At 45.8% G+C, this 18,289-nt stretch overlaps 1 protein-coding gene across 3 annotated transcripts in view; it reads left to right on the top strand.

Moving 5' to 3' along the window:
• Window positions 1–17,613, top strand: part of LOC135260146 (rho GTPase-activating protein 10-like) — a 37,799-nt gene extending 20,186 nt beyond the window's left edge. The window contains exons 14-24 of one of the 3 annotated variants that reach the window (XR_010331485.1): window positions 169–243; window positions 1,970–2,057; window positions 3,336–3,394; window positions 5,049–5,154; window positions 5,303–5,462; window positions 7,346–7,484; window positions 10,077–10,395; window positions 13,273–13,374; window positions 15,531–15,622; window positions 16,289–16,966; window positions 17,102–17,613. Coding sequence is in view for 2 of the 3 variants with exons in the window: in XM_064345368.1 (XP_064201438.1) it covers window positions 169–243; window positions 1,970–2,057; window positions 3,336–3,394; window positions 5,049–5,154; window positions 5,303–5,462; window positions 7,346–7,484; window positions 10,077–10,395; window positions 13,273–13,374; window positions 15,531–15,622; window positions 16,289–16,377 (1,229 nt within the window). In the remaining variant the exon portion in view is untranslated. Of the gene's footprint in view, window positions 1–168; window positions 244–1,969; window positions 2,058–3,335; window positions 3,395–5,048; window positions 5,155–5,302; window positions 5,463–7,345; window positions 7,485–10,076; window positions 10,396–13,272; window positions 13,375–15,530; window positions 15,623–16,288 lie in introns of all 3 variants that reach the window. The other 2 variants (XM_064345368.1, XM_064345369.1) reach the window with 2 other exon arrangements.
• Window positions 17,614–18,289: the final 676 nt, after the last annotated feature.

The raw sequence follows: 18,289 nt of genomic DNA on the forward strand, positions 1-18,289 counted from the left end.
CCTTTATAATCAGAGGTGAGTTTTTGAGTGATATAAGTTACCTGTGTACATTATTCACCATTTGAAAGACAGAAGGGGCAATAGGCTCAGTAGTTCCATTATGCTTTCATATGTAACTTTCATTTACTCACACAGGAAGTTACGTAAATGCTTTTTCTTCTCATGTAGGAATCTGTGACCAGGGCTTGTACCGGGTCGTGGGGGTCAGCTCTAAAGTTCAGAGGCTATTAAGTATGATGATTGGTAAGTTACCTTTAGTTCTGCCTTCTGAGGCATAAACAGTAAAGACATTAGGCATTATATCCTAGCAGAGAAATGCTGAAGCTGTGCGAACACCACCTCTGAATTGTTCCAGTAATTTCTGACCTCAGACTGGTTTTTCCACTTTCATTCTACTTTGTACTGTCATGCCTTACGAGCTGAAATACAGCGGCTGTGCTGCTTACATGTTCTAACATCTCCTGCCAGTAGACACCTGCATTTGAGCCTGATACAGGCCCCAGTGTGTTATGGGAAATGTGTTATAAAAAAGCTTAAAGAGGGAAAACTGACGGAGTTAAATGTCCGGCACCATGCCAACCATGATCTGTCCTGCACAGAAGGTATATGTATATGCAATTCAAGCCCTGTATTCAAGCACTGTTATGACCTTATCTTATTGAGATTTAGTTAAATGTGTAAATTCCATTTTTACATTGGTGTGTGTGCATGTGACAAAGGGCTCCATTCATCGACACCTATTGACAATATTGCCACATCATGTTCGACAGTATGACAAACTCAGATATGATCAGGAGAAACATTTTTTGTAGCAGGTTTATAATTGCGCAGGTTTGTAATTGCACAGGTTTGTAACTGCGGAGGTTTGTAACTGCAGAGGTTTGTAACTGTGCAGGTTTGTAACTGCAGAGGTTTGTAATCAGGCAGGTTTGTAACTGTGCAGGTTTGTAACTGCAGAGGTTTGTAATCACGCAGGTTTGTAACTGTGCAGGTTTGTAATCACGCAGGTTTGTAACTGCACAGGTTTGTCATTTTATTTTTATTTATTTATTTATTTAACCTTTATTTACCCAGGGTAGGTTAGCTGAGCATGGATTCTCTTTTGCAGCAACGCCCTGCTTCACGCTTATACACATTCACACCTGGGAGCTGCCCAGTACAACCACAATCCTCTATTGTTGGCCACTGAGCAGCTCCACTGGAGGGAGAGAACATTTTTTAGCCAGTTAAAACAGGGGATGATTAGGTGGCAAGTTTTTTTGAGAGCCAGATCTGGGATTTTAGCCAGGACACCGGGGAACCCCCTACTCTTTGCGAATAGTGTCATGGGATCTTTAATGACCACAGTGAGTCAGGACCTCGGTTTAACGTCTCATCCGAAAGACGGCATCTCCTACAGCACAGTGTCCCCGTCACTGCACTGGGGCATTGGGGTTTATTTGACCAGAGGGAAGATTGCCCCCTGCTGGCCCACCAACACCACTGCCAACAGCAACTCAGTATTCCCTGGTGGTCTCCCATCCACGTACTAACCAAGCCCACACTTGCTTAGCTTCAGCCAGTCGGCAGGAGCAGAGTGCGTGGTGGTATGGCTGCTGGCATAATTGCGCAGGTTTGCGCAGGTTTGTAATTGTGCAGGTTTATAATTGCTCAGGTTTGCGCAGGTTTGTACTGGCACAGGTTTGTCTTTGCGCAGGTTTGTAATGGCACAGGTTTGCGCAGGTTTGTAATGGCACAGGTTTGCGCAGGTTTGTAATGGCACAGGTTTGTCTTTGCGCAGGTTTGCGCAGGTTTGTAATGGCACAGGTTTGCGCAGGTTTGTAATGGCACAGGTTTGTCTTTGCGCAGGTTTGTAATGGCACAGGTTTGCGCAGGTTTGTAATGGCACAGGTTTGTAATGGCATCATGTTGATGTAGAGTGCACTGAGCCTCGGCAGGTCATTAACGTGACGTCACTGTCACTCTTCAGATGAGAAGATTTGCAACGAGGTGGATTTGTCTGTGGCAGAGGACTGGGACATCAAAACCATTACCAGCGCATTGAAGCTGTACTTGAGGTGAGACGACTGGTTTAGTGAAAGCCTAGCAGCGGGTGTTGGATTATGTGCTTCATGTCTACGTCAGAAACAGAAGCAGCCAGGCCTGGTCCCACAGGTGCTGCTTCGTTTTTATAGCCTTCAGTAGAGATCCATAATGTTTTATAGGCATACACTCCACATTTCAGTGTTATACACTCTGATTGCACTTTGGCCCTAATCTTAATCTGCAGGCATGTGAATTTGACGCTCGCTCTCTCTAAGCACTCCCACTCCTTCCTTTTCTCTTTCAATAACAGATCGTTAAATGCAGAGCAGACGTGGCTCACCGAGTCTTTAGAGAACATCATTTTATGTCTGCAAAGAAAAATCCATTTGAACCAAATTCATAAAGCAAAACAATAAATTCTAATAATTTAGGTTTGTCCTGATTCGGCTCTTAGGACCCCTGGGGTTTCAGGTGCTCCCTGAAGGACATTAGTAGATTTGAAGAGCATTATTAAGTAGGTGTTAAGAGATCAGAGTCACCCATTCCAGGTAAGAGCCCATCATTTACCCTACTGTCTGCTGATTTTCTGATGATATGGCAAGGCCGGTTTTTCCCATTAATATTAATATATTAATATTTTCAGGCAACACAAATAACAGCTCTTACTGCACCATCCACAGTAACTCCTGGCTGTTTGAATTCAAAAGAAAAAGATTACGGTTGGATTTCTCCAAGGAAATGAAATGGTCTGAAACGAAGAGGTCAAGAATCTGGTTCTCTCGCACAATCCATCTTAAAAAATATTTGCATATTTTTGCTAAAACAACTGTTTGAGTTGAACATCATCACTGTGAAAATTTTTTTTGGCAGTGTAAAGTTAGTGTATGAAAGTGCCTTATTAATTTGTGTGTTTATAGCATAAATACATGGGAGAGAGTTGACCATTTAGACGTCTGTATGATTCATTAATAAGATCCATCAACTCAGAAGCAGAAGTTAGATAATTGCTGTGGTTAGGGGTCTTCCTGCTTGTGTTCCTAGAGATAATTTATGTGATTAAAAGGTTGAGAAAATGGAACTAAACTGTGCCAGCGGAACAGAAAGCGCACGTCAGACCTGCTGCTGAATTCAACATGTTCTTGCTGTGCAAATGAGAACTCGTATATTAGCCCAGGACCAGTTTCAGCTGAAGCTTCAGGTGAACCTGCTCCTCTCTGTGTAGGTCATGTGACTGCTCCCTGCGTTGTACGTGTGTGTGCTGTGTGTGCGCTCGTGCTCTGAAGCTCATCCTCTTGCCTGTTTCTGTGCAGGAGTCTCCCTGAACCTCTGATGACCTACGCACTTTACAAAGATTTTATAGACCCGGCAAGTAAGTATCCCTATGCGCTTTACAAAGATTTTATAGACCCGGCAAGTAAGTATCCCTATGTGCTTTACAAAGATTTTATAGACCCGGCAAGTAAGTATCCCTATGCACTTTACAAAGATTTTATAGACCCGGCAAGTAAGTATCCTTATGCGCTTTACAAAGATTTTATAGACCCGGCAAGTACATATCCCTATGTGCTTTACAAAGAGTTTATAGACCCGGCAAGTAAGTGCCCGCTATTACCAAATGTAATGCAGACACTTTAGTGCTGGATTTTGACAGCCTTAGAAAGATGCGTAATTCAGGTGTAATGACTGGGGTCGAATGGCTTGTTGCTCATAGATCACGATGAGGACGTTGTCATTTCCCTGGCTTGTCACTGTGGCTCACGGACGTCTGCAGCTACATTAGCAGTGTCAGGTTAGGGTTAGGTCAGGCAGTAGTTTGCTAGTCTCTATTTTGAATGCAAGGAATTAAGAAAATATTGGAATCCAATAGTGTTTTCCCATCTGTGACTATTTAGAATTCTGCCAGGTCAGCACTGGCACAGGTCAGTAGCTAGCATGGGCAGACCTGGCCTTTGATGATTGATGTACTCTAATAGTGAAAGGTAGTATTTAGATGTAAGGGTGCATTATAATTTCCACTCGTTTCTGGGAATGAGAGCTTTGAATGACTGGACGGAGAGTTTTATTTTTTTTATTTCTCGCAGAGTCATGCTGGAATGAATGCTAGCCCTGGATTGTGTTGTGAATTTGGCTGAACTGTTGGGGAACAGATATGTTTTTAATCATGACAGTTCAACGCCTATTTCTGCTTATCTAGGAGCTGCTGGAAATAAATTACCTGAAATCATGCCCTTAATTTCTAGCTCCGTCAGCTAGTAGGTTTGGAGGTTTAAATATAAACCTGTTTTTTATTTTAGTTTTCAGTGCTGCAGCAGTTCAGCTCTACTGTTCTTGCTCACTGATAGACAGGCCGTATTGTACTGAATGAGCATCGAACAGCTCATACACCAACATGCATCAATGGGATAAAGTTTTTATCTTGTGCATGCAACAGCTTTGTGAGGAAATTAAAAATTAGTAATTATATTTTTTCATAGAATTGGACTGTGAGGAGCTTTTGGGCTGCTGAAATCCTGGCTTGGCGTTTGTATAGTTATGGGCTGAGTGCATGTGGGAGGATAGTGGCTGCGGTCCAGTCAGAGCTGTGCGGTACTTTATGTTGGTTTTGTTCTTTGTTTTTCTTTTTTTTGTGCAGGTGCCCCTTTAATGTTTGATAGTGTTTTGACATTTGGCTCGTAAAGTAAAGCTTTTCACCCTCCTTAATAACTTCCTCAACACTGCATATGGTCATGAGGAATGTTATTGACTGTTTTATTTTTTGAAGGAATTGATGACACTTATTTGGCATGGCATCAGTCCTACAGTAGAGTGTGTATTTAATTAAATTTCAGATGGAAATTAGACGCAGCTTTTAGATTATGTTTCTTCTCTCTGAAAATGAGATGAAATGTGAGGTTTAAGGTTTTCCCCACTTTTATTAGCTTCCACTGGAGTATCTTCACTAGAGTGTCTTTACTAGAGTGACATTTGACAAAAGTGGCTGTAATGTTCTTGAAGTGATGTTTTGGCATTACCCCGCCTTCCAGAATGTGGCACCCCAGAGTCGCGAGTGCTGGCGGTCCACTACCTGGTTCATAAACTGCCGGAGAAGAACCAGGACCTCCTGGGGGTGCTGATGAGCCATCTGTCCAAGTAAGAGCGTCCAGGAGCTACCCCGAGTCTACTGCTCTGCGTATGTGTGGGGGGGGGAGGCAAGTTTACACCCCCCCCCCGCCGTTAAGGGCCAGTCATACATTACCTAAAGGCCCTTCTGTGATGGATGGCTGCTCTGTCCCCCCAGTGTGGCTGCGCACTGTAAGCAGAACCTGATGACGGTGGCCAATCTGGGCGTGGTGTTCGGGCCCACACTCATGCGGCCCCAGGAGGAGACCGTAGCCGCCATCATGGACCTCAAATTCCAGAATATTGTGGTGGAGATCCTCATTGAGCAGCACGAGAAGGTGGGTGGCTCCGTGGCGCCGCCCTATGGGTGAGGAGGAATCATTACCAGAGTGCTGGGAGCATTCAAATTAGGGACTGAGGAAGAATGAAAAAGTACATTTTTTTGGAATGTGTTTCCTGCTCCGCACTGACATACTGGTTCTCCTGCTCTGCTCTGCACTGACATACTGGTTCTCCTGCTCCGCACTGACATACTGGTTCTCCTGCTCCGCACTGACATACTGGTTCTCCTGCTCTGCTCTGCACTGACATACTGGTTCTCCTGCTCCGCACTGACATACTGGTTCTCCTGCTCTTCTCCGCACTGACATACTGGTTCTCCTGCTTCTGCATGACAATGGTCTCGCTCCGCACACATACTGGTTCTCCTGCTCTCTCGCACTGACATACTGGTTCTCCTTCCGCATGACTACTGGTTCTCCTGCTCTCGCACTGACATACTGGTTCTCCTGCTCGCACTGACATACGGTTCTCCGCTCCGCACTGACATACTGGTTCTCCTGCTCTGCTCTGCACTGACATACTGGTTCCTGCTCCTGCACTGACATACGGTTCTCCTGCTCTGCTCGCACTGACATACTGGTTCTCCTGCCTTCTCCGCACTGACATACTGGTTCTCCTGCTCGCACTGACATAGGTTCCTGTTGCACTGACATACTGGTTCTCCTGCTCCGCACTGACATACTGGTTCTCCTGCTCCGCACTGACATACTGGTTCTCCTGCTCTGCTGTGCACTGACATACTGGTTCTCCTGCTCTGCCCCGCACTGACATACTTAATCACATACAGCATGTGTGGGTGTATGTCTGTGTGTATACTGTACGTATGCATTAATGTGAATATATATCACAGAATATCCAGATATATGAAGTGTGTGTGTGTATTGGGAGTGTGTGTGTGAGTGCATGTGTGTGTGCGTGCGTGCGTGTGTGCGTGAAATTGAAACTTTATGTGGGAAGCGTGAGCACCAGCAGAGCTTCAGACGGAGCAGCTGATTGGTTCTCCCATCTCACCGGAAGGCCGGTTCTGGGCTCCAGACTGACTCCTCAGATACTGTCTGCTCCCGCTGTTTGCATTCCAGTCCAGAGAGGAGTGGTTGCTGCTGGGAATTAGCTCTGCGATCTGATTTCTGTCCTCTCCTCTCCACTTTCAGTCTCTCAGTTAGGCGCTGTCCTCACCGGGCCTTTTCCCTGACCCTGTTACAAATAAAATTATGTTTACGGCCCCCAGTAGGTCAGGGGTGGCCCCGGGCATATATAGCATGGAATAAATCATATTTGAAGCATCGAATCAGACACAGTTCCTCACTGTACTGGCCAATAGCATGCTATGCAAACCAGGCAGCCTCCCTGGCCTGCACTTGCTGTGTTTCTACATTGGGTCAAATGAATTGAAGATGTGGATGTGCAGATAAATACGACTGTAAGATAAACTGCACACGGTGCACGGTTGTACCGGTGACAAACTACAGACACTAAATATAACCAGCGAATAAGATTAATGAGATTGATGATGTCACCACGCATGTCCCCTCCCCTGCAGCCCTGTCCTCTCGGGGTCCATGTTGATTAATGTGCTGATATTTTACCTCACGCTCTCCTCGCACACACTGGTTCCTGAGAGCAGTGAAGTGCCCGTGTGTGTTTTGCATCTTTCATCCCCTCATGCTTTAATTTGCCTCTTTCTGAAGTTGGACAGGTTCATATTCAGAGTGGATTTGCAGGCATTCCCTGTGTTTATGGAAAACACTCAGGACTGGTTCCTGGTTCCTCTTTTGGCAGCCCCCCCCCCCCCCCCCAGCCCCCCCAGGCTCTGAACACCCCTCCACCCCCAGTGGACTACAGCCTCTGCTCAACAGTCCTATTTGTAAATCTCTCGCAGATTTTCACCGACTCCCCCAGTGTGTCGCCCTCCGCTGCAGACCCCTCCTTCGCCCCGACCCGTCAGTCCAAGACCCGGCAGAGCCGACAGAAGCGGCCGCTGGCCGTGTACAACCCACAGGTGCTGGACATTCAGGCAGGTGGGTGTGACCTCTGACCCGCGTGGAGCGGTGTGTTAGGGTTAGGGTTCGGCGGGCTGCGGGTGCGGGTGCGGGTTATGGTGCGGGTTAGGGTGCAGGTGCGGGTTAGGGTGCGGGTTAGGGTGCAGGTGCGGGTTAGGGTGCGGGTGCAGGTATGGGGCTGTACGTTTTGGGGGTTAGGGTTAGGGTTAGGGTTCGGCAGGCTGCGGGTTAGGGTGCAGGTGCGGGTTAGGGTGCGGGTATGGGGCTGTACATTTCGGGGGTTAGGGTGCGGGTGCGGGTATGGGGCTGTACGTTTCGGGGGTTAGGGTGCGGGTGCGGGTATGGGGCTGTACGTTTCGGGGGTTAGGGTACGGGTTAGGGTGCGGGTGCGGGTATGGGGCTGTACGTTTCGAGGGTTAGGGTTAGGGTGCGGGTTAGGGTGCGGGTGCGGGTATGGGGCTGTACGTTTCGGGGGTTAGGGTGCGGGTGCGGGTATGGGGCTGTACGTTTCGGGGGTTAGGGTTAGGGTGCGGGTGCGGGTATGGGGCTGTGGTCCCCCCTGCTCTGATTATCTTTTGGGGAACTGAAGATGTCAGACCCCCGGCTCTTTTCCATATGTGTGCTGATGCCCAGTGAAAGCCGAGTGGAACATTCTGGAACTTTGCCTTCCCTCCCTCCGCCCTGCCGGCTGGATATCATGTCTGTTCACCCTGGAATACGACAGGAAGTTAGATCTGCTAACCACCTTGCCTCTTCCTGCTGTAGTCCAGCAGGTTGACCTCAGAGTATTTAATAAATGTGAAAAGTGAAATGCATAGTCTTTGTTTAACTTTTGTATCTTCCTCTAGACCTAATTAAAGGACAGTAATTAAAATTGCAGGCACTTCATTCGGGTTTAAAGCATGTGGCCACCATCTCTTACCCCAGATCTTTATCCTCGCTTTGAGTAAAAACCACTTGAGCGATAAGTGTCTCAACACGTTTCTCACTAGGAGGCTTTCCAGCAAGCATGATAAATGAACAACTGCGTTGACAATCTGTTGACCACGTATTCAAAACATTGTGGGTATTGGACAAAGATCATTTTCTGAATCATTACAGGACAGTAGATTATAACATATAAGCCATGTGATTGTGTGGTATTCACGTTTGTGTAATTCTTTTTTATTTTTAAGATTCCCCCCTTTTCTCATCATTTGGAGTCACCATTTGATACTCTCAGTTGACTCTCGTTTGAGACTGTGACCACCCCAATCTCTGCTTGTCATTTTCCATAAGCTACACAGCTTGTTAGAGGGAGCTAGAGCCAGTTGGAAACAGGGGTATCCCTGCTGAAACCTGGTAACCTGGAAACGGGTATTTGTCGCATAACAAGTCAGTTGCATTTCTTGATTCTTGGGTTCGGAAAAGGATGCGTGATTTGACCCAAACAGTGTGTGAAGTTTGTCAGACTTTCAAAAAAGTGTTAATTTTATGTTAAATGGTAGTTTTCAAAGTTTGTGTTAATTTATTGCTAGATGTCTGTGTCCAATTGTAAATGCTGTGGGATCTTTCGTGGAATGTTTTGACGTTTGTCAGCAGGATACAGAGCCATGTACTGCTCCACCAAAAATGGAAATGGAATAATTTGGATGGGGGAATGTGTGTTGGTGGAGGAGGATGATAAATGAAATAAAGAAACAAATCCATATGCCTTGAGCTGCAGCAGCCGCAGACCTGGAGATATGAGCAGCGATCCTGCTCCATCTCCTCTGGTGTGCAGTAGTGCTTCTGCCTTTTCTCCTGCTAATTAAGGCACTTTCACAGAACGGCTGTTTACTCGTATTAGGAAACATGATATTAATGGATTTCCAACTTCAAAGAGCTCTTAATTAGACCAGTTACACTTAATGCCTTTCCACCCACCTGTAGAACACGATATGCCAAACAGAATTATTTTCATGAAACCGTTTATTATAGCAGTAAATGTTAATGCATGCATGCCTAAAAGTTGAGTTTCTTATTTAAATGCTGTCCAGATTTTTTACATAGCTTTAGAATTAGACCTGCTTTATTTGTAAGCGATATTGCACATGCTTAGAGAAGTTAGTCTTACTGATGATAGATTACGAGTGAAGATCTCGTCTTCTCCATTTTGATTATTTTGCTGTCACAGAGCGAGGGCCTATATGGACCCCACAGCTGCGTGTCTCACCCACAGTGAAGCACTAAATACACCCGCTGTCACCTGTTCACCTCCACTTTGCAATTTTAATAGTCAGTTTCCCCCTCATTAATCAGTAGAATTCTGCAGAATCTCTGCTGTGTGCAGCTTTAAATACTTTGACAGCTGGTGTGTCCCCAGCTCTCTGGCATGATTGAGACGTGCGTTGAGCAGGCTGAAGGAGCTGATGACTCCTGTCCTGTTAGCGTGTCCTGTTAGCGCTGCTCTCTCTGGGGTCCTGGCCAAAGTGCAGCGGTTAGTGTGTCCAGTTAGCATGTCCTGTTAGCCTGTCCCCCCCACCCAGGCCCCTCCCCAGCCCAGCCCCCCAAACAGATTTAGTTCTTCCTTCCTGTGGACTCCAGCTGTTGTTTCTTACTGCTCTTTCCCCCCCCCCCCCCCCCCGGCAGTGACCACGTCCAACGCCGCAGCGTCGGAGGAGGCCTCGCTGGGCAGCACAGAATCCGTCTCGTCCCAGTCCTCCACCAACACCACGTCTGCATCCGGGTCGCCCATGGAGGAGCCCCAGGGGCACCTCAGCTCCAACGGGGGCACCAACCCGGGCACCACCGGGGGCACCAACCCGGGCTCCACCGGGAGCACCAACGCGAGCACCACCGGGGGCCCCAACGCGGGCACCAACGCAGGCACCACCGCGAGCACCAACGCAGGCACCACCGCGAGCACCAACGCAGGCAACACTGAGGGCACCACAAGGGACTGCACTGGGTGAGTTGCTGCACACACAGAACGCCCGAAGGTCTGTGTTGGCTCACCTGACTGCAGAACTGCGTACAGCGCTAGTGCATTCCCTCCACACACACCTACTCACTCACACACACACACACACACACACTCACGCACACACACACACACACACACACACACACACACTCACACACACACACAGTCCCCTCTGCCTGCCGCATGGCACGGGTGCCGTCCTGTCCACAGGCCGGTGGTGGTGTGTGCATGGGAGCACTCTGCAGCTGTGGTTAGGGTTAGGGTTACCCCTGTGTGAGGAGCGTGGTGCTGAGTCACAGCTCAGTCTGCCAGGCCCATTATACACATAAACTATGTTCTCTGTGGGCTCCCTGCCTGGTCACATGTCTTACAGGCGTGTATCTGCATACTCTGTGCATGCGTGGCTAAGGCCTTCATTTGCAACAACAGTCATGCGCGAGCTTTTGTTCTCCCTCTCTCTTTCTCTCTTTCTGTCTCTTCTTTTATCTCTGTCTCTATCTCTGTCTTCCTATCTCTCTGTCTCAGTCTTTCTCACACGTCAGCTCTGTGTTGAAGGAACAGTGCTGTGGATGCTCTTCAGCTCTGATCTCTTGTTGGTTGATGATGAAGCTATCTTCTTGTTAAAATACTACTTTTTAGGATTTTTTTTCTCCTTGTGTATTTCATTTTGCATGAACATGAATGGCAGGATTACTATTTGTCTAAAGATGTGGTTGCTGTGGATATAACAAAATTGATTCCTGGTGTGAAAGATAAAAAGCTATGAGGAAAGACTTAAGATGCTTCACCTCTTCAAGCTTAGTACAAGGAGACTCTGGTAATTTGATCGAGGATTTTAAATTCATAAAGGGGGTCAACAAAGTGAACTACAAGAGATTCTTCAGGTTGAGTTCTGTTAGTAGGACGAGGGGACATAACTGGAAATTAGCAAGAGGTAAAATCCGTACAGACATTAGGAAGAATGTTTTCACGCAAGGAGTAGTCAATGTGTGGAATAGCCTGCCAGGTCATGTTGTAGAGGCAGAAACTGGGGATTTTCAAGACTAGGCTTGATACAATGTTAGATACCATCTAGTCTGTAGGTAATCAGAGCACTAATTTAGTCAGGAAAATGGTGAGCATTGTTGGGCTGAATGGCCTGTTCTCATCATTATGTTATGTTATGTAAAATGCACGATTATGTTTTAGCCGTTTTGCATTCTTTTCCAAAGCAATGGGAAAAAAATATTTCAAAATGAATGTTATTTACCTATTGTCAAGGTAGTAGCAAAATAAAAAAGTACAGATTTAATTTGAAATTTTGAACAAAAAATGTTTCTTCTTAATTATATACTTAGCATTGAGTGCTATCTAATATGCATTATACGGTTCAACATTGATTTGTCATCGGAAAGAAAAGTGAGAAGTGTTTGAAAAGTAATAATGATATCTACCCTGCACGTTGATTGATAATTACTTACTTACTGCTCTGCGCCTTTCCTGGGGGTATTCATGTATTTTTCAGATTATTTATGTATTTTTCAGACACTGACTGCCTCTACAGGAAGATAATGTAGCCACTTCCTGTTTTTATAACAAGTCTTACTGTTCCCACGACTACCAAGCTTCCTGTGGCCCTGTTGTCAGTTCATGAGTAACATTTACCCATGGATTTCTTTAGTGTTCCTACCCCACTGCACTGATAGCAACAGACCCCAAACAGGGTGGCAACATATACTGTTGATAGTAATAACTTTTTTAATGATTTTTTAAAATATAAAAACCTGGATTCAGTACTGTTGAGCAAAGTGCTCTGAACTGAACAGAAGTATTTTTTTGAAAGACAGTAACGTTTATTAACAAGCAGAACGAATTGAGGTTTTATTGAAAGTGGTATTGAACAGGAGGGCCGTGCATTGCATCTGTTACTGAGATTATTTATGTAGCCGGGCAGGTGAGCTCGGGGTAGTAACAGCGGCATCACTGGGTTTAGTGAAGCAGCTGGAGCTGGAGATAGTGACCTCGCCCTGGGCCCTCTGGAGCTGCTGCCGGTGCACAGCCGGATTAGAGCTGGCAGCTCCGCCGGTGCACAGCCGGATTAGAGCCGGCAGCTCCACGTGTGATCAGCGCTTCAGTGCAGGACAGGTGGAGTCGGGGGGTGCGGTCACAATCTGTCTGTGGGACACAGAGGCTCCCTGTCCTGGGCCCGTCCCAGCTGCACGTCCTCATTTCCAAATGTCAGCGACGCTAACATCTGGATTTTCTCCTTCCCTCTGGAAAATGCCCTTTGTCCCAACGCAAAGTGACTTTGATTTGTGACTTCCGCAAGATTTCCAAGACAAAAGAAACAGGCGCTTGCAAGCCAAGATGACTTCTACCATTTGCAAAGAAAATGTAAATTGGGAGTCAGTGGTTAAAAGGCTACGGTTAAGAAGATCTGGGTGAGGGCAGCACTGATGCTGAACCACAGAGAGACCTGGATAGGAGAACTACATGTATGAACTACACACTAGATCTATGCTTCTGCTTCTGCATTTACTCAAGTGCAAGCCACAGTGATCCAGCGCACACATGCACACACACATGCACATACACATGCGCACACACTCACACACACACACGCACACACACACATACACACACATGCGCACACACGCACGCACACACACACACACACACTCACGCACGCACACGCGCACACACACACACACACTCACGCACACGCACACACACGCACACTCACACACACGCACACACACGCCACACACACACACACACTCACACACACACACACACCACACACAGACGCACACTCTCACACACACACACTCACACACACGCACACATGAGTAACTGTGCTTTTGCCCCTCATTGTGCTTTCAGAGTTCGGGGCTGTATGGTGTCCTGGACGCTGAACATGGAGCCTGGCGTCTCTGAGACAGCAGCCACACCCGTTACCACCCAGAATGAGAAGCAGGGAGAGAGGTACACACGCACACACACTCACACGCATGCACATACTCACACACACACACACACTCACACACGCACGTACGCACGTACGCACGCACACACACACTCACACGCTCACACACGCACATACGCACACACACACATTACATTACATTACAGGCATTTAGCAGACGCTCTTATCCAGAGCGACTTACACAACTTTTACATAGCATTTTACATTGTATCCATTTATACAGCTGGATATATACTGAAGCAATTTCGGTTAAGTACCTTGCTCAAGGGTACAATGGCAGTGTCCTACCCGGGAATCGAACCTGCGACCTTTCGGTTACAAGTCTAGTTCCCTACCCACTGTGCTACACTCCGTCCTCCGTCGTACACACACACACACGCACGTACACATGCACACACACACTCACACACTCACACACGCACGCACGCACACACACACTCACACACTCACACACGCACGTACACACACACACACACACTCACACACGCACGCACGCACGCACACATACACACACACTCTCACCGGGACCTCATGAGTGCGCTCACGCCTGCGTCTCCATGGAGACCCCATGCGGAGCCGACTGCCGCAGGCAGCCTGTTTACTTCCTGTCGTGAGTCCCGCTCTGTGTCCTCTAAACGGCTCTCTGGGGAATTACAGGCACTGATCTCTCATAAACAGCACTGGACCGAAGATGAAATCAAATGACTGATTTATTACCATCAGATTTTCTCTGCCTTCACTACACCATGCAAATAAATCAGCCGTTTGCTTTAATCTGCAGCGCATCGCTGTTTATGCAGTATGGGTGTGTAATTCCTGTGAGAGGCCGTTAAAAGCACGCAGCAAAAACTCAAACTCATCACAGGGGATGATGACGGCAGAACTGTCAGAGTTTGCGTCAGAGAACTGTCAGATTGTTTTTTTGCTGTTTTTTGTTGAAGCTAAAAAAACATTTTCCATAAACTTCACACATGTATAAGGATAGGGTTGTCGTGACGTCACAGAACTGAACCCAGAGAAAGCCATAGCAACATAACATCATACTCCGAGTGGAAGAGTGAAAAATAACCCTCTCAGTTTTGTCTGCAATGAGTAGAGTTGTGGTTGGAATATTTCATAACCCAGTCGATTCATTTGGTTGCGCTCACTCACTGACACAGTCACTTTCTCACTCACACACTCACTCACTCATACTCACTCATACTCACTCACTCGCTCACTCACTCACTCACTTTCATTTACTCACTCACTCACACACACTCACTCACTCACTCACACTCACTCGCTCACTCATACTCACTCACTCTCTCACTCATTCATACTCACTCACTCACTCTCATTTACTCACTCACTCACTCACACACTCACTCGCTCACTCACTCACTCGCTCACTCACTCATACTCACTCACTCACACACTAGCTCACTCATTCACTCATACTCACTCACTCACTCACACTCACTCACTCACTCTCACTCACTCAGACACACTCACACTCACTCACTCACACACATACTCATACACTCACTCACTCACTCATACTCACTCTCACACATACTCATACTCACTCACTCACTCACTCACTCATACTCACTCACTCACTCAGACACTCACTCATAATCACACTCACTCATTCACACACTCACACTCACTCACACACATACTCATACACTCACTCACTCGCTCACTCACTCACTCACTCATACTCACTCACTCCCACACATACTCATACTCACTCACTTGCCTACTCACTCGCTCACTCACTCCCTCACTCGCTCACACACTCATACTCACTCACTCAGACGCTCACTCATACTTACATACTCATGCACTCACACACTCACTCACGCACTCACACTCGCTCACTCACTCATACTCACCCTAAAGCCCAAACTGAAGTGTGGAGTAATCGGCCCTAAAGCCCAAACTGAAGTGTTGAGTAATCGGCCCTAAAGCCCAAACTGAAGTGCAGAGCAATCGGCCCTAAAGCCCAAACTGAAGTGCGGAGCAATCGGCCCTAAAGCCCAAACTGAAGTGCGGAGCAATCGGCCCTAAAGCCCAAACTGAAGTGTTGAGTAATCGGCCCTAAAGCCCAAACTGAAGTGTTGAGTAATCGGCTCTAAAGCTGCAGCCGCTGATTGGCTCTGTTTTTCAGTGTCAGGAGCCGGAAGGCCAAGGCGGTGTACCCGTGCGAGGCTGAGCACGACTCGGAGCTGTCCTTCCAGGTCGGGGCCATATTCCACGACGGTGAGTGTGATCGGTGCCACAGAAGTGGGGGGTGGGGGCGAGGGGAAATTGGACAGCAGATTTCATTTCAGGTCCCTTTGAAAAGTTTGGGAAACTCTGCCGCTGCCGAGATGAGATCGGAGCTTTTGTGGGTCGATCTTTTGTTTTGAGATACCTCAGTTGGAGGAAATTTAATAAAGTGGCAAAAAGGAAATTTTGGAGTTTTTTGATTTCAGAGTTGAAACACATTTGGACTGTTTGACCTTGTTCTTTCCTGGGTTTTCATCACAAGAAGCTTTGCAGTAAGTTTAAAGTGTGTGGCTTTGATAACGCAGTGAAATGTGTTTCAGTTAGTACAGTGATCAGATATTGGTTTTTATTCTGGTGCATCATCGGTACTGAAGGTAAAAAACATATGAGACAGTGATGAGTCATGGATGACAGTGATGAGTCGTGAGTGACAGTGTTGAGTTGTGAGTGACAGTGATGAGTCATGAGTGACATTGATGAGTCGTGAGTGACAGTGATGAGTCGTGAGTGAAGTGTAAAGTAGAGTGCCCATGAGTGACCAGTGGGAAGGGCAAATGGGGTTAGGGTGCCCATGAGTGACCAGTGGGAAGGGCAAATGGGGTTAGGGTGCCCATGAGTGACCAGTGGCGCACGGCCCTGTGTGTGTGTGCTTTGCAGTGATGTACTCCAGAGAGCCGGGCTGGTTAGAGGGAGAACTGCAGGGCAAACGCGGCCTCATCCCAGAGAACTACGTGGAGCTGCTCTAGCCCTGAGAGCCCACCGTCCCCTCTGCATGGTATCCATGAGCGCTTATAATAGACCTCGTCTCATTTACACGCATACTGTTTATGCCTCTGCCTTTCTCTCACAGTATACTGTATATCGATGGATGGACCCAGAAACTGCCAATTAAAATACTGTGTCATCTTTTTTTGTTGCAACAAGACTGCTGTCTTACAATTCAAAGAATAGTTTGACAGTAGAAAAAGCCTTACAGATGGTGCTGAGATGCACATTTTTAAACTCCCATAAAAGAGTGTGGATGTACATTGTTGTGTTTTAAATTCAGTTAATAGACAGCATGTTGTCATTTTAAATGTTCAGAATTATTGCATGCTTTGATTTTGAATCTGTGATGATTGAATGGACACATTACATGCAATGCACTATATATTATAACCACAGTTACATTTACAAAAAAAAATCTCTTGCATGAGATCACGTGACCACCGTTTACACTCCACTCTTTATCTGCTGGCTGATTGGCTTACTCTTCATATCAAACCCGTAGGAAAATTGATTGAATCGATATATATAATATACAGTGTACTATGGTGTTATTACAGAAGACTACAGGCTCTGTAGCATATGTATAAGGCTTTAGAACTGAAAGGGTTACAGGCTCTGTAGCATGTGTATAAGGCTTTAGAACTGAAAGGGTTACAGGCTCTGTAGCATGTGTATAAGGCTTTAGAACTGAAAGGGTTACAGGCTCTGTAGCATGTGTATAAGGCTTTAGAACTGAAATGTATTGTGCATATGCACTAAACACCTGCTCTGTTCAGTAAAAAAATTCGTATTTTCAGCTCAAAAGGGTGCCAGCAAAAACATTTTATTATAAGCTGTTAACTGTATATTATTTTTTTAATTATCTCAAAAGCTGTTTTTCCAAGTCTTACTTTTGTATTTCATATTAAAGAAAAGACCTCAGATGGAAACTAGCATTCATGAAGTCCAACCTTTTTGTAGTTTGGTTTGAATTCATATGTATTTCGTGGTGGTGTTCAATATTACCTGGGTCGTGTGCTTGTGCACAACTGCTGAAGGGGGGGGGTTATCTCTCTAAAAGCTGTCTTTTGTTTTTTGTTTTGAAATGAAATCACAGTAATTTATTAAATTGATTTATAAAATATATTATTAAAGTTTTACTTTTATTTCATTTTGTAAGCCTAAGAGGGGAGGGTTGATCAATGTTAACCAAATAAAGAGTTTTTTGATTCAAATCTCTTAGGAGTTGACATTTGTCTTACTGATGCACTTAGATGTAAAATAAATGACAGTCGGTCTGTGGATTTGAATTCTTATCATGGTTATTACAATGCATGTTTGGCATCAGCTGTACCAGAGGGACACTGAACATTGTATGTTCTGCTCCTCAACCACACATGTAAATTAAATTATAGGCTAATCTGCACATGAAATATGCTCTGCCTTTCAGTGAATGCTAATTCATAGTCTTCCAAAGAACAGAGAGTTCATCCTCAGCTCACAGGAGTAATTAGGTGGGCAGAAGGAGCAAGCTGACTTGTCCTTTGGGTACCCTTGAGTTGAGTTCTGTTTTTCATAGAGAATCATTCCCACAACCTTGTTACGAGCTGAAACCTGTTACTGGCATTAAAGGTGTGTGTGTGTGTGAGAGAGAGAGAATTAATATTATTATTATTATTATTATTATTAATAATAATAATAATAATAATAATAATAAATAATAACAACTACTATTACTTGATTAACTATTTTCTGGTGAAGAACAGGAACAAAATGCATGTCGTGGCAAAGTTGTTTAAAACCTTATGATCTGGACAGTCATATGAAAGAAGTGAAGATCTTGAATTGTCTGAGATGAGAATCAATGCATTGCATTTTGTCATGTCGTATACATTTTCATAAATGCATGCT

This window comes from Anguilla rostrata, chromosome 7 (assembly GCF_018555375.3).
Source record: "Anguilla rostrata isolate EN2019 chromosome 7, ASM1855537v3, whole genome shotgun sequence".
Taxonomy (NCBI): domain Eukaryota; kingdom Metazoa; phylum Chordata; class Actinopteri; order Anguilliformes; family Anguillidae; genus Anguilla; species Anguilla rostrata.